We start from the raw sequence: 27,671 nt of genomic DNA on the forward strand, positions 1-27,671 counted from the left end.
TACCTGTGATACTGCACATGCCTCATCTGGGTTCTCCAAGCGCAGCAATGAGAACTCAATCAACACTTTGCACGCTGCAGCAACTGACAGCAACTGATTTCTTGGTACTAGAGAGACAGAGCAATAATAATTTACTGGCCAGAATAAACAATACAAACAAACAATACCTATAACATTCAAATATTCTGGCTGAATGGCAGTATTAAATTCTTGTCTATTAGATCAAAGAAAAAAGAAAAAAAGAAAAAATACATACTTTGTCCACATACTGTGGTGATGTAATGTGCAGAGAGTGCCACAAATGATGAGTAGAAAGGCTCATACTGTTTGTCATGGTGAAGAATGTCTGATTCACTGCAAATGAGAAGTGAAATATCAAATTAAATGCTCTCACTTGAATTTTCATAGAATATTTTCATAGCAATTTTCTTTCTGGACAAGAGAGTTGGGAGAGAGAGAACAGAAAAGACGATGTCATGGGGCGTCGAGTGGCGCAGTGGTTTGAGCAGGCGCCCCATGTGTAGAGGCTACAGTCCTCGCTGCAGTCGGCCCCGGTTCGACTCCCGCATCGGACGGCCCTTTACTGCATGTCCCCCCTCTCTCTGCCACCCCAATTCCTGTCTCTCTCTACTGTGCTATCAATAAAGGTATAAAAAGAAGAGAAGACGATGTCATGGTGTTTATGACAGAAACACTAAAGTTCAGGGAACTCAATATCACCCATAACATTTAGCAAGAGCCAAAGAACATCCTACAACCCAGACAAGTTCTTTGCCAAAATGCAGGCCGAGTAAACAATTTAGAACCAATAAACACACACGCAAATGTCATAATTAACACTGTGCAAATTGTAATACCTGAAATAGTGTGACATTATGTCTGCCTTTGTTTATATATACTTAGATGTTTATGTCTGTTGCTTCATTTTGTGGTTGGATACTGTTTAGCTTTGCAGATGGACATAGAGAAATTAATATCATATTATCAACCATGATAGTTTGTTATTAATTATTTAAGAGTGTTGATAAATGGACTCTCACATTAATAACATCACATTAATTGGGAAAACATAACTGGTCCTGGCTGTCAGTAGAGTGACATAACATTGTGAATTTTCCTCTGGTGCACCTTTCATGTAGTCTTTTCTAACATGTCTGACAGATCTGATCTTTGGCTAACTGCAGTCTTCCACAAGGGAAACACAGTTCTGATGTAATAGTGTTTCTGCTGGCAGAAATCAGCCTTGTCCTACACCATCTTTCCAGCATTGACACAAATGGCCCAAGGCAAGTGACACCTCTCCAATATGTGATCTGATCACATTCTTCCAGGTAGAAGGAAGGCTGTCTGTGTTGCTGGAAACCTACCTGTGTTGCCAGGCCGCTGTTAGCATAAGTACTTCATATGGACATGAACCGTGTGTTTTTTTGTTATCTATACTCCAACTCCACATAGTTAATTTTTCTCTGCATAATCCAATATATTAATCTATTCCAGTGACAATACAAAACTATTTCAATGTGCTGCTACAATCACCAAAACAAATAAATACACAGAAAACATCTCTGCTTTTTAAAATTACAAAACAAAATTAGCTTTCCTTCAACTCCTACTTCTCCTAAAACAAGCAACAAATTACTGCTGATTGGGTATTTTACCTGACCAAAAAGAAGCTGCACATTACCAAGGTAAAAGGAAACAAGCAACTCCCACCAACACTTAATCCATGCGCTAACACCTGTTTCATAAACTGTCCAGGGGAAAATGGTACAATGACAATAAGCCTGAAACCAGCTAGCTCAGAATTGCTAGCCTTCTAAATTAAGGTATATGCAATTGTTGAAAGAAATGATGCGCTTATATGTAACTTATCTTACGCTGTCATTTTGGGTAGGTCTCTCTTGTAAAAGAGATAATGTTTCACAAGACACATCCAGGTTAAATAAAGGTTAATTTAAAATAAATGAATAAATAAATTTCATCACGCACAGGGAACAATTCCCCCTATCGTACATGACTGAACTGTGCTGCCTGAGACACCACACTTGTTATGCTGCAAACCAATCTGTTGTAAACATCGGCTTTTCGGTTATTAAGAAAAAAAAGTCAAACTGGAATTTACAGCTCTCAGTCAGCATAATCCAACTCTCATGCTCAGGATGTTGGAAACTCTTGATAAGTCAATAAAACATTGCCAAAAATGCTTTAAATATGATAGTGCAACTAATAAGTGTCCATCAGAATAAATTGAATAAATTTGTATTTCTGATGTCTCTGAAGATTATTTTTTCTACCTTTGTATAAGAAAAAATGAATATTCACTGTAAAATTATTACAAAAGGCGAAAAGCTTTTGGGGTGTCAGATTTGACTATATTCATTCATAGCATTTGTCAGAAACTATTTTCTTGGCCAAATAACACAGCCACATACAACCTATAAATAGAATGAATACCCCATATTATAAACAATGACCTCATAAATAATGTCTTTAAAGAACAGGGTATGTAAAATAAAACCAATGTAGCTGCTAACAATATGCAGTAAGATTGACATTCTGTTATGTGAAACCTCTGCCATGTAGGCAGGTTTCTGGCAGCATTGCATAGTAAAGTCACAATTGAATCTATCAAAATTTGTGTGATTAAACCCATGTCCAGATAATCTATAACATATGCAGTAATACATAGATAATATACTACAAGTGCATGCATGCTATTTGAGAACTCCATTTTGCTACTCTGAGTGTTGTCACTTAAAGCTTTAACAATATAAACCTACTTCTTTAATGTACACAAAATTACACAACCCACTCTCCTAGGGAAATACTTATACTTATGTTTTTAGATAAAACATGATCATTCATGCTGACAATAGCAAAACTTGGCTTTTGCACTTTCTTGTGGTATGAATTTTTGATGTACTATCCATAAACACCTAGGGCCAAGTGATAAACAGGCTTGTTGGGGTTACTCAACTAAAAAGGAAGGGATCTACATTCTCTCCAACATTACTATTACATAGCTACACAACTGTGAATATGGTAAAAAATCCTCGGGGAGTAATTCAACCAAATAACCGTTTTTCTTTTGATACTTGCTGGTTCTTCGGTTTTCTTGAAAACGAAACTAACAGGCCTAGTAACAGTACTGCTCATATTTACAAGTTGGTTATTGCTTGGGAAAATGAAACCATTAAGCACAGTAGGAAGTTGTTCACTTGAAAGCCCTGAGAGATCAGCTGATGTCACCACTGAACAGGAGTGTCAAGTGACAACCTGAGTAACACACAGTGCAGGTGCTATTGATTTGATAACCACCTATGTATGCATAGGCGCAATCAACATAGCTTTAAGAAAAATCTGTGAAAGGTCCGCGACAATAATTAACACTCGTCTCCAAAGACACGCTTCTCCTGCGTGACAGGCACTGCACCACCTTCACCATGGTTTAGCACAATGTCGGAATCCCCCAAACCCCTTTGGCCTTACACTTAATTACGCAGTAACATCTTTATCATTCGATTGAAAATGAATTAACGGCGACCACATCACAGGCTCATCAAAACTGAGTGCACAGCAGAGGATCTCCGCCTACTATCAGTTCAACCAGAGATAGACAGCATATAACGATGAACTACAACTGATAGCCAACTATCAAATAAACAGTCATCGGGCATGCCCTTAGTAGAGTGGATATGGCAAGCTCAACACACAAACCAAATCACATTTAGCTAAGATGAGTTAAATGGCGTAGTCAAATATTACTGTTGCGATTTCAACGCTACGTTATCCAGTCCGTTTAGAAGGCCCACCAGTTCGCTTGGTGGCTAATGTTTGTGTTAGCTAGCTAATGATGAAGCAAATTTCCTACACGTTACACTGCGACGTCGATTAACGTTTGCACAACGATAAAGTTACATTGAGGGTCAACTTCTATCGGTCATTGGCTATGCCTAGTTTCAAGTCGTTAATGAGTTACCAGCATGGGCAAGCTACACAAGATTTTGAGTAAGTTAGCTGAGGTTAGCATATTAGCTAACGTCAGCAACTGACTCGATGCCAATGCAAGTTAAGCCCAGGTAGCTTGCTAGCCGCTAACGTTAGCTAAGTGGGTAAGGTTTCCTATAGAACTTAACTACCCGAGCTAAGTTAGCAAGTTAGCCATCCTGCTAACTCCTGGGTGGACACGACCAGTATCCAAGCAAATAGAGACCTGCAATTTATTGACATGTAAGCGGTTACCTGTTGATTATAGACCCAATAAGCTGAGGTAGCTCTTTCGTTTCAAAAGCGGTGTATGAAGCCGATAAAAGCGGCCGCACTGCCGCTGTCCATTCGTGTTCCCCATCTCCTCCGCTCGACGCCATCTTGAAATCCCCTAGAAAAAACTAGCTACTGGAAGAAGAAACTATGAGTGTAAATCGCAGGGGGCGCTCACAATCTCACAAATCGGGCTGAGCATTACTGTGACTGCCCTCAGTGAACAATATTTCTCTCCAGGGTTGATAAGTGCTAACAATACAATTGCCTGTCTGCACATAAAAAGTAAAGCTATGCTTCCCTACACAAATACCACATACAGGTCACTTATTTTTGCCATTGTTTCCGTTGGACTGCACAGTTTGGCAGCATTTATTTAATGTCATTGTTTGATTCAAGAACATTCATTCATTCAATCTGTATTAAGGACACAGCATAGCCATTTTAATATCCATTTTAATATTTTTGTGAATCAACAGTGTATGTGCGTTTTAGAAGACTGGACAGATTTCACTGAAATCTGGGGTACACTAAGACTTCAGTAATGACAGCTTGACCTTTCTGACTGCATTGATTGCCCCCACATCCATGATTGCCCTCTGAACCAATAATGACCGATAATAAAAATGAATCATAGCAGGCCTACTTACATTCCTTGCCACCTTAATTTTAGATAGATTGCTGCATCATGTCTGTAATAGCAAGACTTTATTCAAAACTAGCAGCAACCAAGCAAAAGAAAAAAACATCTCAATTCTCCATAATTTCTTTAATTTCTCACTGAAGTAATCAAACTTGAAGCTTGTGTATGCTTTCCAAATTAAATAGAAACTATTTGAATTTATTTCCAGTGTAAAAGAAAATCTTCACTGAGCAAACTACCTTAAAACTACTTGAACTTCTAGTAGGATGCAGGTTTGCCATGTAGGCTATGAATTCACTGATGTTCACATTATCTATTTATCCATTTATTTATTTTCTGGCCAATCTTTGAAAATGCTTTTAAAAACGTACTTTAAAATATAGCCCAGTTATATTGTCTGTGATCACACATTTCTTGAATTAATTTTATTTTTAAGTAATGTTCATAAATGATCATATGTCCAATTAAAAAATTTAAGCTGAATTCATGTCATTCATTTCAGTCAATGAGAGAAAACTAAACAACAGACACACTTCTTTATAATGCATTACAATAAGGAGGTAGATTTGTCTCAATATTATTTGTTTGAATAGATGGACAATCTGTGTGTAAATGTGTAATCTGTTATTATAAAACACCTTCCACAAATACAAAAAATATATTTCTAAACTCACAAAAATGTCTGGCAAATATAAAACAGATCTGCAAATACACAAACAAATTCCACGAATAAAAACATATCCATGAATACATTCATATTTGTGAAAGGTGTCTATATTTACATATTATACATTTAAACGTGGATTGTCGACCTGTTCAAACAAATAACATTGAGACAAATCTACCTCCATGACTACAGGTCAACAACAGCACCAAAATCCCCCTCCATATTATCATATAGTTAATCAACACCTCTTTAACACAGTTTCATAACATAACTTTCAAAGAGGATTTATTGCAAAACTGTTATATTATACTGCATTAGTTTTAGCTAGGTGTAACTTTAGGTTTAAAAAAAGGTTAGTCACCGACAACTATTCACGATCATTGATTTAGATTTATTCGGGCTATCTGCGTTTCTCGCCTGAAGGGGGCACCACCTCCCATCAGCAGACACAAAGGAAACCAATCAACTTCCGACTTCCTCCTCCCCTTGAATAGCATGTCAAAGCTACTGCTGCAATGGCTAAGCTAATTTTGTTGTGCCTGAAATTTATTATTTTATGCAGCACTGTCGAGGCTGTGTTTGAAGATCAAGTCGGAAAATTTGACTGGTAAGGGGAATCTAGACAAGGAACCAAATATGTCTGCTATTTAGAGTCATGTTTTTTGTGGATATGCTAATGCTAATACCTGTCACAGCCACTAGCTGCGACCCGGTGTGTTTGTGCTGGACTTTCTGTAGGAGAGCAGGCCAAAAAAAAATGAATAAATGAACACAATAAATTTTGTTTACTAGCTTGCCTCAGGTGCCGTTAGCTTGTTCCATTAGGAAACCAATGGTACAGTAAAGTCAAAGAGTTAAAACGTGAATGAAATTGATCTCGAACCATTGAAGCCAAGGTGTTAACCAGTTTACCCTCCACCAGTATTTGTCTTTTTTTCTTATTTTTCTTCTCCTTTCCTTTTTCTTCTTTTCTTCTTCTTTTTTTTCTTAGTTTTTGTAGTGATAGAAGCATTGGTTTAGCCATAATGATAAATGAGCTTGTTGACCTTCTGACAGCCCCTCTCTCTTTTTGTGATTCACACAGGAGGCAACAGTATGTAGGCAAGGTTCATTTTTCTCACTTCGACACACATGTGCAGTCATCCAAAAAGGTGCTTCTGGCAACAGAGAATAATGTTTTTGCAGCACTCAACACCAGGACTGGAGAACTCTGTGAGTACTTTGTTAGTCTCCTGTAATAGACAGTCCTATTTGGCTGAGACATAACCATGATATTAATGATCTTAAATGACTGTTTTACTATGTCTGCCACAGTCTGGAGACATGTGGATAAGACTGGGCCAGAGGGAAACATTGACGCTCTTCTGTACCATGGACAAGGTGAGTTTTGTCATTACAGTTGAGATTAGAGGTTTTACTTCCTCCACTGAAAGCAGATTACTCATTAAACTGTTCTTGTCCCCTAGATGCGGTGCTGGTAGTAGGCAATGGCCGTGTGCTGCGCTCCTGGGATATAAATGTTGGTGGTTTGAACTGGGAGATTGTGCTTGATTCTGGCAGGTGATTACGTCTTTGACCGGTAGTGATTGAGTTTATAATTGCCCTTATTTTGATCAGGTGTTAACTGCTTTTATGGAACATTTTAGTTTCCAGTCAGCATGTTTGGTTGGACAGCAAGACACAGTGAAACATGTGGCTGTCTTGAAGAAAACTGCCATCTCTCTCCATTACCTTTCTAATGGTCATCAAAAATGGATAGAGAATCTTCCAGAAAGGTAAATGACCTTGTTTTTAAGTTACGGCATCAACATTTAAAGCCATGTTTTTGTCAATATACTATCAATATTATTTTGTCTTCATCAATAAAACTTTTATGATGAAAAAACAATTTATTAGCTTGAATGCTTTTGTAAATGCACCATCTATATCACAAGATGCTGGTAGTGGTATCCATTACTGACATGTAGGCATGTATTTGGGGTAAGATTATAATATTTTTGATCATTTCTGATGTATAAGCACATTGAGGTATCTTACATTTAGAAAAAATAAAACATAAATGAATTAATGGGTATGCACATAACATTTAATTTAACCATTTAGCTTTTACTTTATAATCAAAGTGAGCATTATGGAAAGTGTGTAACTATCTGTTTTTTATGTCTACAGTGAAACCGTGGATTACCAGTCTGTGTATTCTGGTGGAAATGGTGAAGTTTATGCACTTGGAGTCGTTCCCCATTCCCACATTACTGTTGTTGCTTACAGTGTGGAGGACGGAGAGATAATAAAGCAGGTAATCCTAATTTATTGTAGCCATCTAAAGTATATAAATGCTTTGCAATTGTTATAATATTTAGATACATAAATAAAACATAAACATTGTATGAATACATCAAGCAAACCAAACAAGCAAAATATTAAAAAAACCCACATTTCTAATGTGCTTGTGTTGTCTTCAGATCTCAGTAGAAGCTCCATGGCTGTCTAACATACAGGCCAGCTGTGCAGTGGTCGCCCAGGGGATGTTGACATGTGTGGACTCTTCAACTGCGTCGTTGTACATGCTTGACTTACACGTACAATCACAAATGACCCAAATCCCCCTGCAGGTACTCACCAAAATAAAAATGGAATCAGTAAAACATTTTCTACTTTATGAAATGACCATTTGCGTCCTCTGCTCTGGTTTGGGTACGGCTCCATTTCTTTCATTTTTCGGCATTTCACTACCAACACAATAGAACTGTGTCTTTTTATACATTCCTCTATTACTCTATGTGAATGCTTCTTACCATTTTTTTGTGTGCGTCCTCTAGTCGCTGGGACTTGAAGCTACCCCCGGATTCCATCCAGCCCTAGTGTCCACCCAGCCTAACCCAGCGCGGCCCCCGCTGTCAGAGTTCTTCCTTCAGCTCAGTCCTGAACACTACCTGCTTCTCCAGCTCAGCAATGGTCAGATACTTACACTGAGGGATTTCAAGCCAGTACGTAACTGTTTCTCAACACTGCAATTTTGTCTCATTCAGGATTGAAATCCTGACAATTAGAATCCAGATTACTTGTTTGTACTGTACGTCACTAGATAAAAGCTTCAGTCACACTCCTAAAACGTAAATGTCACCTGGATTTCTTTATCAGGTATTTGACTGACAGAGGCAGATGCCTCAGGGTAACATCTACGGAAGGAAATGTTGACAAAATTCTTAGTATTTTCTTAAATTTGGAAATTTTAAAATATGTCCTTATTTTTAGGCTCTGAAGTTTTCCAAAATTTAGTATTTGTTATCATTTTAAAAAGTAAAATCTCAGAGTCTCATTCCAAGATATTGTCATTTTTAGTTTAAGAGACAGTTTGTGAAAATGATTGATGATGCATTTAATTTGTCTTGATTCATAGGCAATGCTGGTTTCATTTGCTACCACTGGAGAGAAGACTGTTGCTGCTGTCATGTCGCCCAAGAATAAAACTGTGAGTTAAGGAGAAACCATCCTTTGAGATTTGTAAAGTATGTTCGTTGTGCTCTCTTGGAACATTACAGTATATGTCAGCAGGCTTAGTACAGTCTTATTTGTCCTCTTGTGAGCTTAATGTGATTGTCATATTGAGTTGATGAACAAATCAAATGTTATTCTGAAGCTTAGAAACTCCTCTTAGCCAGGCTTTTTCCATGGCTGTTAAGATGTTGATATTGTTTAAATATTCTTTTGTGCTTAATTCAACATGTCTTTGAAAAGTTGAATGAAAAGGGTCCATTTCTTTTTCTTTTTCTTTTTTTTTTACCTTTGTGAAAAATATATATAAATAAAAATATATATATAAATATCTGTTTCTTCCCCACAGGCTTGCAGTCTTAACCTCTTTAGTGCAGAGACTGGACGCAGACTTCTAGACACAACACTGATTTTTAATTTGGATCCTAATGGTGGGAAACCAGAGAAGGTATGTCGATTTTTTTCCCCACTGATTCTGTGGCTGGTCATGCAACCATGGCTCTTACACAAAGATGAACATGATTACTTTCAGAGCAGATCGGTTTAGTTTGGCAACTGATTTATGGGTGTTCACAATGGTTTTCCAATCTAAGTCATTCTTATTCTGTCTTTCAGCTATATGTACAGGCATTCCTCAAGAAAGACGACTCTGTGGGTTATAGGGTCATGGTGCAGACAGAAGACCACACACTCACTTTCATTCAACAGCCAGGTATGGATAGCAAAAACAGGAAGCTTTATCAGATTTGGAAAGAGTATTGATGTGCACTAAATGGTGTCGGATTTGACTCTACCACTGAGGGGTGCCAAAGTTTTAAAAAAAAAAAAAAAAAAAAAAGGAAAATCTTGGTCATAGTAACAAAATAACAGAAAAAATAAATATACCCTTTTTTTTCTAGGGATTTATTTTGGCCAGATCCCACCACTACGCTAATGTCCAGACCTAGTTGTCTGCATGGAGTGTATTGGTGTACTGTAGAGAAACACAGCCAGCTAATGGTCAAAGGTGAAACTTTTTGATTTATGTGAGTCTGTCCTTCATGATGTTTACTGTTAAGATCCAGTACATCTCTCCAAAGTTCATAAAGGCTGGTGAGCCATGCTTTGCCTTATGATAATATTTTTGGTATTTCCACCACTTAATCATCATAAACACTGCCAACATTTGACCACTGTGTGGACAAACAGGCTCTCAGCTTTCATAATGTACACATAATCTTGTCCTTTCCACAAAGCATGAGAAGGGAAAAAATGTGTCATGTCATAATGTGACAGTGTCAGCACAAACTGCATACTGTGACAGGGTGTGGAAAGTGGAATGAATGATTACAGAATAATAATGAGTCTTGTTTTCCAGGGCGTGTAATGTGGACAAGAGAAGAGGCCCTCTCTGATGTGGTAACTATGGAAATGGTAGATCTGCCCCTCACAGGAACACAGGCGGAGCTGGAGGGAGAGTTTGGCAAAAAGGCTGGTAAATGTCAAACCAAAATCTGTTAATTTTCTCACTTCCATCTTTAAGTACTAATCTCTGCTGTGGATTAGTATTCAGTATTTCAACTATTATTTTCAATTGTTCTCAAAGTTTCCTGCATGTTCTACAAACATAGGACTGTGGTCTACTCTTAGTTCATTTGTAAAGCCTGTTGCATCATTTTCAAATTTCTGAGCGACTAACAGATCTGAGATAGAGAAGCGATATTTAGTTCTGTGAGTTGTTGCTTTTACCTTTATCCTTACTTTAGCTGCCAAGCACCTGCGTTCAATTTTCAATCGTTTAGGTTTTTTATTATTTTTGCGGTTGCTACAGGCGGATGGCCAGTTAAACAACAATTCTTGGGTAATGTTGAGGTAATGAATCACTTGGTTGCTGGTCGCTTCACTTTCTTCTGTTTTGTCCTGTTTTTATTGCTGCGTTTGGATTCAGCCATTCAAGGTAACAGATTTCTCTGCTCTTATCCAGTAACACGTGATTGCTTGTCTTATGGTTAGCGTCTCCTGTTGTTGACTGAAAGTGATTTCTCTTAAGTCACCCCCTTCCCAACCCTCAACAATTAGTGCCTATAATTGTTGTACAAACTCTCCTGTTTGATGTACTGTTATTAATGGTTGAATATTCTGCCTAACAGGTATTGTTTTACTGTATATTAGTTTTTACACAGTGATCTATAAAGTCCTTTAATTTTGTGAGGTACATCTGTGATTTGCTTGCATTACAACATGTCCACAGTGACCAAGGTCTAATAAGTTGTGACTCTCAAATTACATCCTTAAATGTGAATTGAATTTACTGAAACTCATTAAGCAGCTTGTGTGATCTGGTTGTAATTTTTCTAGACGGCCTGATGTCCATGGTGCTGAAGAGGCTCTCCTCTCAGTTCATCGTGCTGCAGGCCTGGATCGGCCACCTCTGGAAGCTGTTCTACGATGCACGGAAGCCTCGCAGTCAAGTTAAAAACGATGTGACCATTGAGAACCTGTCCAGAGATGAGTTCAACTTGCAGAAGATGATGGTTATGGTTACAGCATCTGGGAAAGTATGAAACTAAAGCTCACGCTCTCATGTAGTTATTGTTCCGTAGTTGTGCCAGGGCAGACGAGCCGGGCTGCACAGATGCGGTTAAACTAGATTGTGTTTATTTTGTCTAAGATCAGGCAGGCCTAAAGTGAACTTAAACACTCAGAACAGACCTCAGAAACTCACTTTTTCCTGTACTGTCCATCCTTTCCGTCTTTTCTGTTCAGCTCTTTGGGATTGACAGCAAGACTGGCAGTATTTTATGGAGGCACTACCTGGATGACATCCCATCTAATGCAGCCTTCAAACTAATGGTGCAACGGACCACTGCACACTTCCCTCACCCCCCACAGTGCACGCTGCTCATCAAAGACAAGGTGTTTAATGACAAGTGTTCTGAGCTCTGTGGTTAAAAAACTTCAGAGTGGGATTCAGTTTTATTCTTGAGCATAAACAAAGCAAATGACTTTACAGTGAAATCAGCAGATCTATAACTCCCATAGAGTGGCAGAGACCTTTTTTTTTTTTTTTTTTTTACCCAGCATGACTTTATATGCATAGCAAAATCTGAATACCTTTTTCCTCCTGCTGTGTCCAGCACTTGAAAGAAAATTTTAACTCTATAAGTGGTGTGTTTATTTTTGGTATTTCTGATCATTTTTGTTCTGTGTTGTTTGTGTTTGGATCAGGACACAGGTCTGGCCACACTCCATGTATTTAACCCCATCTTTGGAAAGAAGAGTCACATCACTCCACCCACTCTGCCTCAGCCAATACTTCAGTCACTCATGCTGCCACTCATGGACCAGGACTATGCTAAGGTCTTACTTCTGGTTGATGACCAGTACAAGGTCAGTGCCAAACTGGAAACCAGATCAATAATAACTATTACACCAACTGTAGATTGTGTCTCAAAGCCATTTGTATACCCATCAAACCAGTACTCAAGGACTCAGATCTTCCTTCTTTTTGTTCTTCTTTTTGACTAATGTTGTCTGTCCACAGATTGTGTAAATATAGAATTTAACTGTAGCGATATTCGCTAAAAAGAAATAGCTTATAAAACTTATATCCATCCTTCTGATTTTTATCCAGGTGTCTGCCTTTCCTTCTACAAAGAATGTACTGCAGCAGCTCCAGGAAATGGCCTCCTCCATATTCTTTTACCTTGTTGACTCCAGCCAGGGAAGACTTTCTGGTTACAGGCTGCGAACGGCAAGTCAACCATTTTTTTCTGCTTTATGTCAAGGTTCTTTGCAGATCAGGACCCAAGAGTTTTGGAAAGGTCTTAGAAAGTCTTGTCACCGCCAGGCTTCAGCTTTTGGTTGCCAAAGATGATGAAATAATTATATTGTTTATAATTGCAGTGATAATTTTCTTCAGTATTTTAGTAAAGGGAAAAAGTAAAGAATATTAAAAGATGTTCTAAATAACAAATTCTTAATAGATAAAGTTTCTCCAGAGTCTCTCAGTTTGAAGGAAAGTCTTGCACGTTCAGTGTGAATATCAAGTGGACATGCAGAATAATACCTAAAATATTCTGAGAATGAACATTACAGTCTGAAGTCAGTTCACTGTTCCTGTTGTTATGATAGTTGAATGACACACGACTGATTGAAGAAAAAAATGAATTTGGATGAATTTTGTGTCCTTAGGACTTGTCCACGGAGCTGATCTGGGAGGTCGTCGTCCCAAACGAGGTGCAGAGAATTGTGTCGGTCAAAGGGAAAAGGCCCAACGAACATGTGCACTCCCAGGGCAGAGTAATGGGAGACCGCAGCGTCCTGTATAAGGTACCGTAACATCCCCTAAAACCTTACTAATAATGTGGTTTAGAAAGAGTACTGAGAAAGTTTATAAATGATACTATTGTTCTTATTTGTGCTGGATTTTGCCGGTGTTCTGCCTGCTCTTACAGTCATAAAGACAGTCACTCCCCGTCCTCTGATGTAAACTGAGAACTCATCTTTCCAAGGAACACTGTTCGTCACGCTACTATTTCCCCACGAATCATATTCACTCTCATGCTCACTCCACTGAGAAGAATCAACACTGTTTTTTCTATTAGGACTCGTATGCAAATAATCATTCTACTCCCGGACTCATAATTAGGCGCATTTTCACATGAATGCTTAAAATGTACAGTAACAATACAAAACTCCAAAGCTCCATCAAGTCATTCTGAAGGCTGCAGGGTTCACAACAACATCTCACAATAGAAAAGTGTCACACAGGATGAACAACACACTGTTTTACCTACTCTAGAACTTTTGTCCTGAGGGTGGCTGCAGAGGAAAGGAAGGACATCCAGAAATTCCAATCATCTGTCCAATAAGTTTTCACCAGTGTATGAACATAGACACAGCAAGGATCACCTTTTGTTATTTTGTGATTCAGTGGGTCATGTTTATTTTTAAATTAATTTTTCATAAAAAGCCTTTTTTGGTAATTGAAGACAGATGCTTTTTTACATGTAAACGTTACACCTGATCATTGTGGTTGTTTATATTCAACATGCCTGGAAAAATGTAATTGTAACACACCTCTGTTTTGAGTTAAATGTTTTTGAATTTGTGTCCATTCGCAAAAAGTGTATTTTTTTTCAACTTTGATAAAGATAAATGAATTCATCTTTTTCTTTCTAGTACTTGAACCCTAATCTGCTAGCGGTGGTGACTGAGAGCACAGACTTGCATCAGGAGCGCAGCTTTATTGGGATCCTGTTGATTGACGGTGTGACTGGCCGCATTTTCCACGAGGCTGTTCAGAGAAAGGCCAGAGGACCGGTGCATGTCGTACACTCTGAAAACTGGGTGGTGGTGAGTGTTAGTGACAGCTACAGTCACTCTTAACGGCACAAATAAAGACAAGACAATAAATCTGTTGTTTTGTTGCTCGGTTGCAATAAGAATAAGGTGTCAGCTCATGGTCGCTGTATAAAAATCACTAAATACCCTCACTGTAATTGAGTGTTCAACACATTAACAGCGTCATGTGATCTCCTGCCTCTGTTTGACTCCACAGTACGAATACTGGAGCACCAAGTCTCGCAGGAACGAGTTCTCAGTCATTGAGCTGTATGAAGGAATGGAGCTCTACAACAGCACCGTGTTCAGCTCACTTGATCGGCCACATGCTCCACAAGTGCTTCAGCAATCTTACATCTTCCCCTCCTCCATTTCTACCATGGAAGCCACTCTGACTGAGAAGGGCATCACCAGCCGCCATCTGCTCAGTGAGTTTGAGTTGTTCTGCAGTTGTTCTGCTTTCTGCCACATATTTTACAGTTAGAGATAGTTTTGAGGATAACCCAGCTTATTTATTTCTTTTATTCATGAGAAACATAAATGAAAAGGTCTTGTCAGCATTGTTTGGCCCGTTGCCTTTTATTAAACAGTTCTTTGGGTTTGCTTTGTCACAGTTGGCCTGCCATCTGGAGGGATTTTGTCATTACCCAAAATGTTCCTTGACCCTCGGAGGCCAGAAATAGTGTCTGAGCAAAGCCGGTAAGCCCTTCACATGTTGGTTAAAACATTTCACTGATTTTCTTTTTCTTCCTCTCGATCCGTCTAATCTGTTCACTTAATCTCCAGTGAAGAGAATCTCATACCGTATGCACCAGAGTTGCTGATCCGTACAGAGTGGTTCATCAACTACAATCAGACTGTATCAAGAGTGCGAGGAATCTACACTGCCCCCTCTGGGCTAGAGTCCACCTGTCTGGTGAGTCTGCCACCACAGCACTGACCTACGTATTATATGATGACTATCAAGTTAGACGTGTTTATTTTAGCAGTTGTCTGCTCTGTGATACAATGTTTTGACAGATGGTTTTGAAAGCTTTTATTGAGCTGCCACTGTATTAGACTTTTTCTCAAGCAACATGAATCCAGTCATTTGTGGTGTTAAGTTCTAACATCATGATTAAATTATCTTAATCACCAGTGCCACTAGTTTGTTGTTGTTATTTACTTTCCATTAAATAAGACAAATGATTTCTGGCATTTAGGATAAAATGAATGAAGAATATAATTGTTTTATTTTTACTTTCTTATTATTTGTGTTGAACAGCCAGAGTAATGATTCATTTTCCAAAAGAGGTATAATAAAGTCAACACACTGTTTTCTCCCCTGGTGTGCTAATGTTAGCTTTTTCCTTGTAGGTGGTTGCATATGGTCTGGACATCTATCAGACACGCGTGTATCCCTCCAAGCAGTTTGATGTACTAAAAGACGACTACGACTACATGCTGATCAGCAGCGTGCTCTTCGCTCTTTTCTTCGCCACCATGATCAGCAAACGCCTGGCAGAAGTCAAACTGCTCAACCGAGCCTGGCGGTAAAGTGATTGTGGAAATCCCATCTCTGACAGCCCCCGAGGCTGCGTGAAGGACCTCAGCCCGAGGAGATGAGACGGCTGAAGTTGTGCCTCTAGAAGAACACAAAGTCAAGGTCAAAGTTCAACAAGGCCCATAAGGAACTGCAGGGGTGAGGGGAGGATGGGGTTGGGGTGACTGGAGGGGTTAGTAAAGGTTTTATGTGTTTATTTTTTAACTTATTTTGCAAGCACAACTGATTATTTCATAGTAGAATAATTGTTTTTTGTGCCATGTCACTTTGATTAAATGTTTAACACAAAACTAATTACAAATTAATGAAACAGATTATTAAAATGTGGAGTTTGGAATTTCCAACAAGAAAAAGCAGTGTCTATATTCTCCAGAACCAAGTTAGGAAAAAAGGTTTTGATCTTTTTAGATGAATTCATTACACTCCGTAGGCACGTAGCAGTTCTGCTGACCTGTTTCAGCATGAAGTCTTCCTCAGAGCAGAACAGATCGCTGTGTTTTACTATGGACTGGTGCCTTTTTTTCTGACCTGGTTCTGGAGAATATAGACACTGCCCCTAGCTGAACCTCAGAGCGGGAGAAGCCCACCTGTTTGCTCTTATGAACACATGAAAAAGTTAGATACTTCAGCAATGATAGATTTTTTTTTTTTCCAAGATTGTGTTTCGTTCCATCTCTGCTTCGTTAGTGCATTCATGGAGAGAGTGATGAAAAATGTGGAGGTCAGAGAAAAGAGAGACAGAAGACATACAACACGTGAATAATGATTTGGTACAAAATCATGCTTATATGGTTTGTACTTTTACCCTGCTGAAATGCCGTAATACCCAAATGCCATTTGGTCTGATGGCAAATGAACTGTGAGTATGAAGTGTGAGGAGATAAAGTAGCATGGACAAGAAATGGTTCTCTCTGCTTTCCTGAAGACTCTCCCTCCAAAGGCGCCATCGTACTGTCTCCAGCATCACGCGCTTGACCAAGGAAAATGGCCACTCATGCTGCTCATGTTTGTGAGAAGTTTTGATCCAATGTCCGCTGTTGTTGACGCTCCATTAAAATTTGTCTCAGAACTCGGTTTCAGTGTTTTCTCTGCTTTCCCAAACTTTCTGAGAGGCTGTGAAAGATATTTGTTGAAACATTGAAATGTCGGATTAAGATTGGATGTTTTTGAAGTAAACATGATCTTTTTTACTCAATCTAGGTGCAGAAGAAAAGTATTGGTAATATCTTCACTTGTACTTACCTAGTGTAGGTTGCAATACACTTTTGAAAAGATAAACCAGCAAGAGCAACTAAAGTCATTAAAAAATACCTCATCAATAAATCAGTAAATCCAGAATAAGTGAAATACTCAATGGTACAATGGTCAATGAAAAGTTTCTAGAATGTTTCCTCTTATCTATGGTTTCCTATGGCACAAAAACACTGGGAAAAGAATAAGCTGATGTTTGTCTTCTCGTTTCACAAGGATCCATTTATTGCAGACCCAAGTGTCCTAGAGGGAATATTGACAAAGCAGAGATCACCAACCAAAAAACACTGAATCAATCATAGGACGAATAAGTTATTTTATTTCTATAAATAGATTAAAAACACAATTTTACAATGATTTACTTTTGACACAACATGAACGTACAGCCTCAGATCAGATCACACACAACCTTCATGAGAACTTAGAAGCCACTGTATAATTACAAAGGCTGTAAATGTGAGTCTGCACTTCAACAGTGTAAATGTAACATGATCTCCATGCCCACACACAGACACAGGAGGAATCATTAAAAGGTCCAACCTGTACATTTTTGACCATGTATGCAGTATTCGAGCTAAATTTACACACATTATTAAACTGTTTACCTTAATGATTAGTATTAGTGTTTGTAATCCCATCATAATTGAAAATGAGGGCCTCTTTTACAAATGTGTAAACACAGCTGATGTAAAACCTTGACCAGCATCATAAAACAATGACTTAGTTTTTGGCTACTGTTCTTCAGTATCAAAGGACCTGTCAATCAAATCAGTGTAAGAGTGACGGCAGGTTTCAGTCATATGTTCTGGAGTTTGGTTGTCTCTTGACATTGATTACCCTTGAATCAATTAAACACTGAACATGAGAATAGAATATTTTGAATGAATCAATGCCTGAAATGATCATGTAGAGTGTTAGGTAGAATGTAGCTCGGTGTAACTGAATGACAAGATCAGCTTTTTGATTGTGAGAGCTGCTGAACAAAAATGAAGTGCACTTACACATAAATCCTGGAACTGACTAGAATCCACTGACAGTTTATGAAGAAAGAGTTTTATCAGGTGAACTGTTTAATATCAGTGTTGTTCAAAACTTCCAATATTGGCCACATTGTTCACGGTCACATTTACCATAAATCATCTTAATGTGAGAATGATTCTGCAAAACATTAAGTCTATACATTATTATTACTCATGATTTAAAGCAGCATTATCACAAAAACACATGTACAAGCCCAGCTCGTACATACAGTAATTATTTGCTCACTTCTAAGAAATGTAGTATCAGCTCCGTTTCATTTGGCGACGATGACGATGTGGCTGTGACCTACAAATAAATGAGTGAGAAGACATTTTCCCTGTGTCCCAGTTACCAAAACTGAAACTCTTGATAGGAGGTAAATATTTCTCCACTGTCAATGAAAACCCTGGAATGTTACGATGTTTTCTGGGATGAACTAGAGGTACATCACTAAAAGCTGCCTCACAGTGTGCTCCACCAGTCACTGAAAATAACATCAATATGACATTGGACATGCATATGTAGCATGAAGATGTTTTCTCACACTGTATAGCGTATAGCACGGTTATTCATGATGTCAGTGACAGTAGTGAGGGTTTTCTATCTGTGCTGCCAGACACTGGAGCTTCCCGTCCTGGTCGGTTCACTCAGGAGCGTCCCCCGTCTGTCCGTGTGCGCCGGTCGGTCCGGCGGTAAGAGGATGTAGTGTGTGGCACTGGCCTGTCTGCCGTCCTTCAGAATGGGAACAATGCAGGGAGAAAAGTGAGCTGCAGGTGCCGACCTCTCACTGTGCTGTCTCTGTAATGCCTTACTCACATATTTTGGGTTAGCAGCAAAACTCTGTGTGGCAGGCATCACGCCGTTGATATAAATTGGAAGGCTTTTGGGGCTCGGGGTACGTGGTGGGCAGGGCGGGACTAAAGGGACCCTTGGAGGAATTCTGGGAGGCTTGTCTTCCTCGTTTGTGCTCACAGTCTGTGAGAGAGCCTGAGGTTTTCGTGGGATGGGGATACGAGGAGGGATTTGAGGCTTGTCGGTGGGGCAGGTTGTGGTGCTGCTGTGTGGCTGGAAAGCAGGGCCTGAGAAGGAATAACGAAATCTAGATGCCTGGTGTAGGTCTGGCTGTTTGCTACACAAAGGATCCCCAGCTGCTGAGGCCACATGTTGGTGGTCTTCTCTGTGGAGACCAGGTGCCCAGTTGCTGGCTCCAAACCCACCTCCTCTACCTGTGGGTCTGTCCTCTCTGCCTGGCCAGGAGAAAGCCATACAGCCAATCTCAGAACTGCCGGCCTGCAGTGAGCTCTCCTGGTAGGCGTGATTAACTTGGCCACAGTCTCTGTTACTGCCCCTGGACACGGCCTTGGGGCAACTTTTGGGCAAAAGGCGCCGTCGGTCACTGGTAAAAAACTCCACCTCATTATCAGCAGCTTCATCCGACATGAGCTCCTCAGGGTCAGGCAGAGGCGGCAGGGGTTTGGCCTCTTTCTGGAGGCCCCCAAATACTGTCCGTCTCTGGGAAGAAGGGACCACCTGGTCTCCCTCATGGAGCCGCAGTATGTTATTAGATGTTAGGCGATAAGTATCAGAGTAGAAAGGAGACTGGAGGAGGGAAATATTGGCTGTGAAAGGGAAAAAGAATCATGCATTAAACCAGTGTCCTCATGGCATCCTAAACTGTACTGTACATCAAGAAACCCCTGCTCTGGTATAAAAGGTTTTCCTATCACTGTTGTTTCCTTCAGAGTGGAAACAACTCTCAGAGGAAGAAACATGGAAAACAACTTGCAATAAGAAAAAAACTCTTAACTAGAGTGTAGTGATAGTGTAGGAGGGAAAAATACCACGGGGAGTGGGCTGCCCACTCTCCTTAGAAAAAAAAAAAGATGAAGATATCTTACAGGAAACAAGAGTAAAAACATGTCGAAAACAACTGCTTAACCTATCACCCTCTTCGTCAAACATCAGCCACAACACCCTGATTAACACAGGAATCATCATTATCTGTGGGGCCGGCCACAATCTTAACGGAGCTTCCCATAACCTTCTCTGTGGAAACATCCGGCGTGCCCCTGACTGCAGGAACAGCTGGTGACCAAGCAGCGATAGCTTTCCCTGCTCCTTCACTCCGCTCCTCTCAGTCCAGTGATGACAAATTCACCTAACCCTGTCCTCACGCTGCTTTTACGCAAACAGGGGTTTAAACAAACTTAAGAATATGAATCTATTATACTGGAAAATTGATGTAAAATTGATATCAACATTAAGAAAATGAATGGTTTATATCACAAACATGTCTAGCACACTTTGAAGTGTTGCACAATTCAAAATACACAACTGCTGTGAAATCTTATCAATGTGTCTTTATTGGTTTTGTTTCTTGGCTTACTTTAAAACCTGTTTCTGCAATTATCAATAATTACAGCTAAAAATGATTATAATGTATCTAAGACGTATTAACTCAAATTCACAATGTATTTAAACTATCATACGTGCCATATGTATCCATGTTAGTTGTAAAGAGTTTTCAATTAGTAATCTGTGGCAAAATTATTGTATAATAATTTTATATGTAAAAGTATCATGTAAAGGACTCACAGTTAAATTCCTTGGCCATTTGCTGCTGTTGAAGCTCCGTCAGGTTGTGTTCCATATCAGCACTCAGGCCAAAGCACACTCTGCAAAGCAGGACAGGTTGAGAAATACATACAGAGCTGTGCATGTGTGTAAATCATTCCTGCACATAATCTGTAGTAAGTCATTGTACAACAGAATATATGTTCTGTTCATCTTTATGTATTGACACAATGCAGACATCTTCTCTGAGGCATATTCATCAGGTATGTTTGCTCCTTATTTACCTAATATTGCCATTTTGTTTCATATTATTTAGCTATATTTCTCATTACTATTGTTAATACTATCTACTCTATCTATGTAACATCTAGTAAAAGTCTAACTTTTCCCTTTTTCCCCAGTTACACACTTTTTTTTTGTCTCTTATCTGATGTCAGTGGTCTAAGGATGGAGGGCCTTGTGTAATGTACAGATTCTAAAGTCAAAATTGTGACTTTGGGCTTTTTTAATAAAATTGACTTTATCAAAGAATATGATGAATTCTCATCACAGGCACATTAAAGCATTGTCTCGGGAGTAATTTAAAGTGAGATGTCAGATGGCTTAAAATGCAGGCAGGTCTTCATCCTGTAAATCATCTCAAAGATTCGTTTTTGGATGTGTGAGGTGCTGAACTTGTTAAATCTTATTATTGTTTGTCTCTATACACATCAAACATAGCAAAAATAATATGAAAATGCAACATCGGAATCATTCCTGATATTATATGATGAGGGTAAAAGTAATGATAAACTATAAAATAAAGTCTTGCAATTCTTGTTTTCAGTCAGTGTCAGTGTCAGAACGGTGTCTGCGTACCTGTTCAGGTCATGCTGTCCCCAGTCGTTACTGTGACTCCTGGCCATGTTGTGGCAGAAAGGCGCTTGTGTTCTTAAGAATCATGAAGGTTGTGTTTGGTAGAGCTCCAGCACACGTCTGCTGCTTCAGACCCATCACAGCTTCATTCTGGCCAGTGGTAAACTGTAATAGAGAAACAGAAAATCTTTTCCTGAGCAACAGCAGAACCTGGACATTCACGCCTGGACGTTACTGCAGTGTCACAATTAAGCTTTAAACACTAAAACATGACTCCTCCATATTTGGCTGTTGCATTAGAGCACTCCCTCCATTTTTTTTGGTCATACCTCCATCAATGTAAAATGCTCATAAACATCTGGAAGTCAACCCAGCTGCATACTCCTGTCCTACCAGGCAGGTCAAAGGTCAGGACAAATACTTAAGAGGCGTGAAACACAAACATATATCACCTGTAGATTAAATAATTGATCATTAAAAACTTATATTCTACTCTGTCCTGTTACTCTCTCACTCTGAAAAAGGCTGGAATGCCCTGAAACATAACCGAGCAAAGAAAAAGCTTTTTGTGAAAGATCATCTTCACTTTGTCTTGACTATTTGTTAGGAACAGTAAGTAATAACTTAGATTCCTGAAGCACGGCGCTGTTTTAGTTGAGCCTCAACAAAAGCCCAGTAAATGACTTCAGTCTGCTCTGGCAGCTGCCTGTGTCTGTACCTCTTTGTGGTTCCAGCTTAAAGCCATTTGTCTGATGAGCAGGCTATTACACAACCTCTGGGTCAGAAGTGGGAGGGCAGCACTCTTCATCCTCCTTCCTCCCTGTGACCATGAAACCCTGCAGTATCCGCCCTCACAACAGGGACTAATTGTGCCGCATTCCTGTGATGCTGAATGACATACTCCAGCACGCTGACACACGCACACTTCACGGAAAAGCTGGTTTGATTCATATTTGGCTGTGGCTCCTAATATATTTTGATTTACTCATTTATTTCTTGAAAAAAAAAAAAAAAAAAGGACATTTAAACACATCACACTGCAACTAATAAAAGAAATCTTATAATAATAATAATAATAATAATAATAATAATAATAATAATAATAATAATAATAATAATAATGTTGCGTTCTGTTTAAATAGCTAATATGTAAAATAAGGACATGTCAAGCCAAAGAAGGAAATACCACGATTTTAATATTAACTAATATGATGGCTGCTTCCTGTCTCCTGATATGACATGGATTCCTACTAAAATGGACACGTATTCTGGATCAGGTGAAGGTCATTCTGTTTTTATGTGAAGGGCATCTTGGGTTAAACATACTATCTGACAACTGAAGGGGTTTAAAACCGACTGAAGCTCGTGTCAGCAGGATTCTTACTTCGTAAATTACCCACAATACTGTGCCTCCCACAGCTACAATACATACGATACAGATACAAACAGACACTTACTGCCCTTACCAACGGTAAAAAGATACATTTCACAATAAAATGTGCGCACTAAACTAAAGTTACTGTACACTCTATATTCCACACACACACACACACACACACACACACACACACACACACACACACCACTGATAGGTCTACAGTCGATGTGGGAAGCAAACAATGTGGAGCATGAATAATGCAACAAAAAAACCCCACTACAAACAAAACAGTGACCCATGCATCTATTTGAATATTCATGTTCTCCTTAAAACAACCGAATGTGGCGTCATTTCCACCAGTGAACCTCGGAGATGGAAGACGCTGAACAATTATGAATTCTACCGGCAATTACATAGTGTCCATGAATGGAGCCACTCTCAGGCATGAATGGGCCTTTGTGTCACTTTGGTGCACAGTGAAACAAGCCTGAAAATCCAAGTGAACTCTCCCATGAGGTTGAGACTGAAGATACGCCATGGAGACGAGCAGACATGGCCAAGGTATGAGCCGGTGCCACAAATCCCCTGCATGAATGGGCACTGTTGGAAGGACAACCAGGGGGCCAGAAGAAGCTGTTTGTTTGTCTCATGCAGAAGCCTTGATGTGTTGTCCTTGGCTGTCCCCACCTCTCTGCTTTCAGGCAACAGGCCATTCACTGACTGGACCTTTATACATGATCTGTGTTTTACTTCACCTGATTACAACTACTTGCTGTAAACTCTACACTCACAGCATTCTGTACAGAAATCTTACCAAGTGCTTTTTACGTAAATATTTTCACCACAACATTAATAGGTCACAGTACTGGAGAGAAATGCAGTGGTATGTGACTTAAAAGATGAAAAGAATCACCTGAATAGACCACTGTGAATGCTGTAATTAAAGGAAAGATGTGACAAAGCCTTAGACATACAGTGTACTCTACATGTATTGGTTTTGAACATGTCAGGCGTGTGAGGCCTGTGCTGTCGGTGTGACAGGGCCAAGCTGTTCACTTCACCACATAATGAGAATATTTTTCTACAACATATATTTATATTTTTAATCTTTGAATTTTTCTACAACATATATTTTTCTAGTTCTTCTTTTTACTCTATTTAAATTCTAATCATCAGTATGCCACGCTACATTTCACTACATAGTTTGGAGTGGATGCCTTTGAATCTGACACGTTGAATCCTGAATTAAATCCTTCTGACTGTGAGACTGATGCTGGTAAATCATTGGTCTCTGGGAACGGCTCATTTCATTTATGAACTACATAGTTTACTCAATGATGGTAATGCAGTTTGTTATGGTATGAATCATTTAAACTCTGTTAAGATTAATAAGACCCCTATTTGAAGTTGGTTCAGTATGTGTTTGTGGTAGAAAAAGCCAGCAGGTCTATAGATAGATAGATAGATAGATAGATAGATAGATAGATAGATAGATAGATAGATAGATAGATAGATAGATAGATAGATACACAAACACCACACACCAACTACACTTTTTGCCACTGACTGAATCCCTCTTTGGCGCCCACTAGCGGTTCACTGGGGACAGGCCGCGCGCTCCCAGAGCCATCCCGCCTCGATGGGCTCTCTGGGTGGACATCACTCAGCGGCTCGCGGAGCAGTGTCTCCCGCTGCTCACAGGCTAATGAACCAGATGGACAAACTTTATCTGTCACCAAACGGCTCAACTACATGTTCTTTTCACAGAAACAACACCGGTACTGTATTTTTCACCAACGACCAGCGACGGTTGTTTTTTACATTCAACTGTAAAGTTCCTTTAGAGACAGAACATCAGCCAATGTTGCTCTCTGAATGTCATTTTAAACCAGAGCTCCCCCGGTCACTTCACATACAAACACCACTCCTGCGCGTTCAGGTGAAGTGGGTTAAAACAGTTTACATGGATTCACAGAATGAATTTCATGGCTGTATGGAAGGAAGTCTTACCATGAAAACACAGACAGCGTCTCAATCACGTGAAGCTGAGGCTGAGGTCCCGTCCAATGTGAGAAAATCTGAATATAATCCTGACTCCCAGTCAAAACTCAACCATGTGCAACATCCCTCCTCTATCAACAAGGCTGGGAGGTGAAACTCATTTTGTCAGAGTGACGCGCTTTTCCACATCTCCTTATAAATGCATCCAGCACCCGGGGCACATCACTGTGACTCCGCCCACAAGCGCCTTAAAGGGGAAAAATACACCTAAAAACAAAAACCGTCAAGAAAAATTAAACACCGCAGGATCCCATACGCAAATGTAATATATGTACATGTATTGAATTTCCATATATGAAATATACATTTTTAATTTAAACATATATGTATATATGCTTATATTGTAGACAGGTGTTACATAAATCATCCCTCATCCCATCCATCCCCATGTATGATATTATAAACAGTAGGGTCCGACACCACCTTCCTACAATATGAAGTTATAAATTAATGAGAAAAACAACATATATATTTCAATAAACTTGCATAAATGAATTAAATATATATTTTATATATTTTTTAAAATAGAAAACATGTGTTCTATGGAAAAAATTAATCACATAGATATGAATAAATATACATATACAAATTTTACTATGGGTATTTCATTTACATGATAAACTTATATCTTCAAGTATCCAGAGGATGTATATATGTGATAATAATATTTCCCCTTATAGGTCACATTTATGGCAACATCACTCTGGATATGGGGACAGATAGGTCATATATTACATTCCTGTATGGGGAAAAATAGCGTAGTAGCGTAGTGGAGTATTTAAAGAATCTGAGCCTCCACTGCTGTAAACCAGAGAAGAAGTTATAGCCTGGTGGATTTTTTGTTCAATATATGGGTCAAATAAGCCTATAGAAAATCACCAAGATGTGGCTGTCATTATCCACAAAATATGTCCTCACGTCCAATTGAACAGAACATTTGAGGAAATCCGTGATAGACATGTGACTACTTCAAAGCACTGAGACTAGCAAAATGTCTGATCTGAAAACTATGGAGCATTACATTTAAGATAAGATAAGATAATTTATGTTCATGTCAGAAAGACAGGTTTCCAGTTTTTGCAAACAATATTTCCCCTATGCAAACACATGCAATAACTGAAAGTGAAACAGCGACCCTCAAAATCAGAATTTGAATCATGTTTATCTGCATTGTGTAATGAATGAGTGGATGGGAAATTGCCCTTCATAACACAGTAAACAATTTTGGTCTGACCTGTGTGGGAGTCAAAGAGTGTGTGGGTGTCTTCTGGCATGAGTACAGTATGGGGCTGATAGAGAGGAACAAGTACAAGATTGGCAGCCTGATCATGGTGGATGAGAACATGTTTTGAAGCCTGCATGTCACATAGGAGTTCACTGTCTGTGTTTGTCTTCACCCACGCTGAGAGAGGCTGAAGGACAATACAGGAGGCCATTTACCAGAAAATAACAGGGAAGTGAGTGCAGGCCATTCTTGTTTTCACCACAGAGTCCAGACCACACTGAGCCTACAGTCGTCCTCCAGACTGCCAAGTAATGTTTTAACTGTCATAACAGTTCTAATAAATCCTCAGACAAATAGACACATTAAATACTGTAAAGCAATGAATAAAATAACCATCTCATAAAAGTGCAAGAGTGATGCCAAATGACCCAGTGAACTCCCTTCGTTCTTTCCTTCTCCTGTTCCACTGTGTTATACTCCAATAAAACCTATACAGCCTCAAATATGGATTAAGGAGTGCCTTATACCTATAACCCATTGTAAATCAGAAAACCCACAAAATAAACACACCACATGTAATATCCTCGTATTGCTGCAATCATCAACTGTCCCTCTCCAACCAACGCAACTTGTTTGCTTAAAGTAGTACTCATACTTTTTAGCAAATAAGCTGTTTGATGGACTTCCTGTTGTGCAATGAAGTGATTAGTTGCACATGTCATTTCAGCATGACATAGAGGTGAAACTGCTCTCAGTTGTGATGTCATTGCAGCACACATTTTCACTCTGAAACCTAATACATACAATCCCTTTAAAGGTCTCAGTCTGGTCATTTGTTCTGTTTTGTTGTTGTGTAGACGTCACACATCTAAAATTTCTCATTTTTTGCCTCCTGGGCCCGGGTCAGCAGATTTTCTCATCCCTGCCACTCTGCTGTTGATCTGCGGCCCGCTGAGGGTGCTTGTGGTGACCCAGGATGCACGGAGCTGTGGGGGTTGTTGTCGGGGTGGGCCAGTCTCCCGCAGGGGAGGTCAAGTCATTTCCTGTTCTGAGAGACCTCCGTCCCTCACAGCTGTCAGTGCAGTCAGAAGCCCACCTCCCACATCTGTAACCACCCCCCACCCCCCTCACCCATGTGCTTTTTTTCAAAGATCTGATGGATTGCTCTGAAGGAACTCACTCATGCTGCTTTCAAAATTTAAGATGGCCCAACAAACCCGACTAAAAGCAAAAACCTCTTTTTATGATTTTTTTATGAGCTCACTTTGATTAAAGACATGAAGTGACAAGGTTAAAGCAGGAAATAATACTGAGTTGAGAATAAATAATAATAATAATAATAATAATTCCTGAAATATCAGGCTGGATAGGTTG

The 27,671-nt window shown here is 39.4% G+C and overlaps 3 protein-coding genes across 9 annotated transcripts in view; 1 reads left to right on the plus strand and 2 right to left on the minus strand.

Moving 5' to 3' along the window:
- Positions 1-4,372, minus strand: part of ubr4 (ubiquitin protein ligase E3 component n-recognin 4) — a 53,764-nt gene extending 49,392 nt beyond the window's left edge. For all 7 annotated transcript variants that reach the window (XM_056386056.1, XM_056386055.1, XM_056386053.1 and 4 more), the window contains exons 1-3: positions 4,243-4,372; positions 257-354; positions 4-107 (exon numbers count right to left, since the gene is read on the minus strand). In XM_056386056.1, coding sequence (XP_056242031.1) covers positions 4-107; positions 257-354; positions 4,243-4,367 — 327 coding nt within the window. In that variant the 5' untranslated portion in view covers positions 4,368-4,372. The remainder of the gene's footprint in view (positions 1-3; positions 108-256; positions 355-4,242) is intronic.
- Positions 4,373-6,029: 1,657 nt separating this feature from the next.
- Positions 6,030-17,002, plus strand: emc1 (ER membrane protein complex subunit 1). Its single transcript, XM_056385604.1, has 22 exons — positions 6,030-6,177; positions 6,655-6,782; positions 6,885-6,950; positions 7,037-7,130; positions 7,217-7,345; positions 7,740-7,866; positions 8,033-8,182; positions 8,390-8,557; positions 8,971-9,042; positions 9,415-9,513; positions 9,681-9,777; positions 10,423-10,539; positions 11,403-11,602; positions 11,811-11,960; positions 12,273-12,434; positions 12,679-12,798; positions 13,239-13,376; positions 14,229-14,402; positions 14,608-14,818; positions 15,005-15,089; positions 15,177-15,306; positions 15,747-17,002. The coding sequence occupies exons 1-22, from the start codon at positions 6,086-6,088 to the stop codon at positions 15,924-15,926; spliced, it is 2,889 nt and encodes a 962-aa protein (XP_056241579.1). The 5' UTR covers positions 6,030-6,085; the 3' UTR covers positions 15,927-17,002.
- Positions 17,003-17,483: 481 nt separating this feature from the next.
- Positions 17,484-25,182, minus strand: LOC130175572 (ERBB receptor feedback inhibitor 1). The gene is made up of 4 exons (XM_056386149.1): positions 25,022-25,182; positions 21,637-21,798; positions 20,800-20,879; positions 17,484-19,823 (listed from the first exon to the last, which is right to left on the minus strand). The coding sequence occupies exons 2-4, from the start codon at positions 21,681-21,683 to the stop codon at positions 18,805-18,807; spliced, it is 1,146 nt and encodes a 381-aa protein (XP_056242124.1). The 5' UTR covers positions 21,684-21,798; positions 25,022-25,182; the 3' UTR covers positions 17,484-18,804.
- Positions 25,183-27,671: the final 2,489 nt, after the last annotated feature.

This window comes from Seriola aureovittata, chromosome 9 (genome assembly GCF_021018895.1).
Source record: "Seriola aureovittata isolate HTS-2021-v1 ecotype China chromosome 9, ASM2101889v1, whole genome shotgun sequence".
Lineage (NCBI taxonomy): Eukaryota > Metazoa > Chordata > Actinopteri > Carangiformes > Carangidae > Seriola > Seriola aureovittata.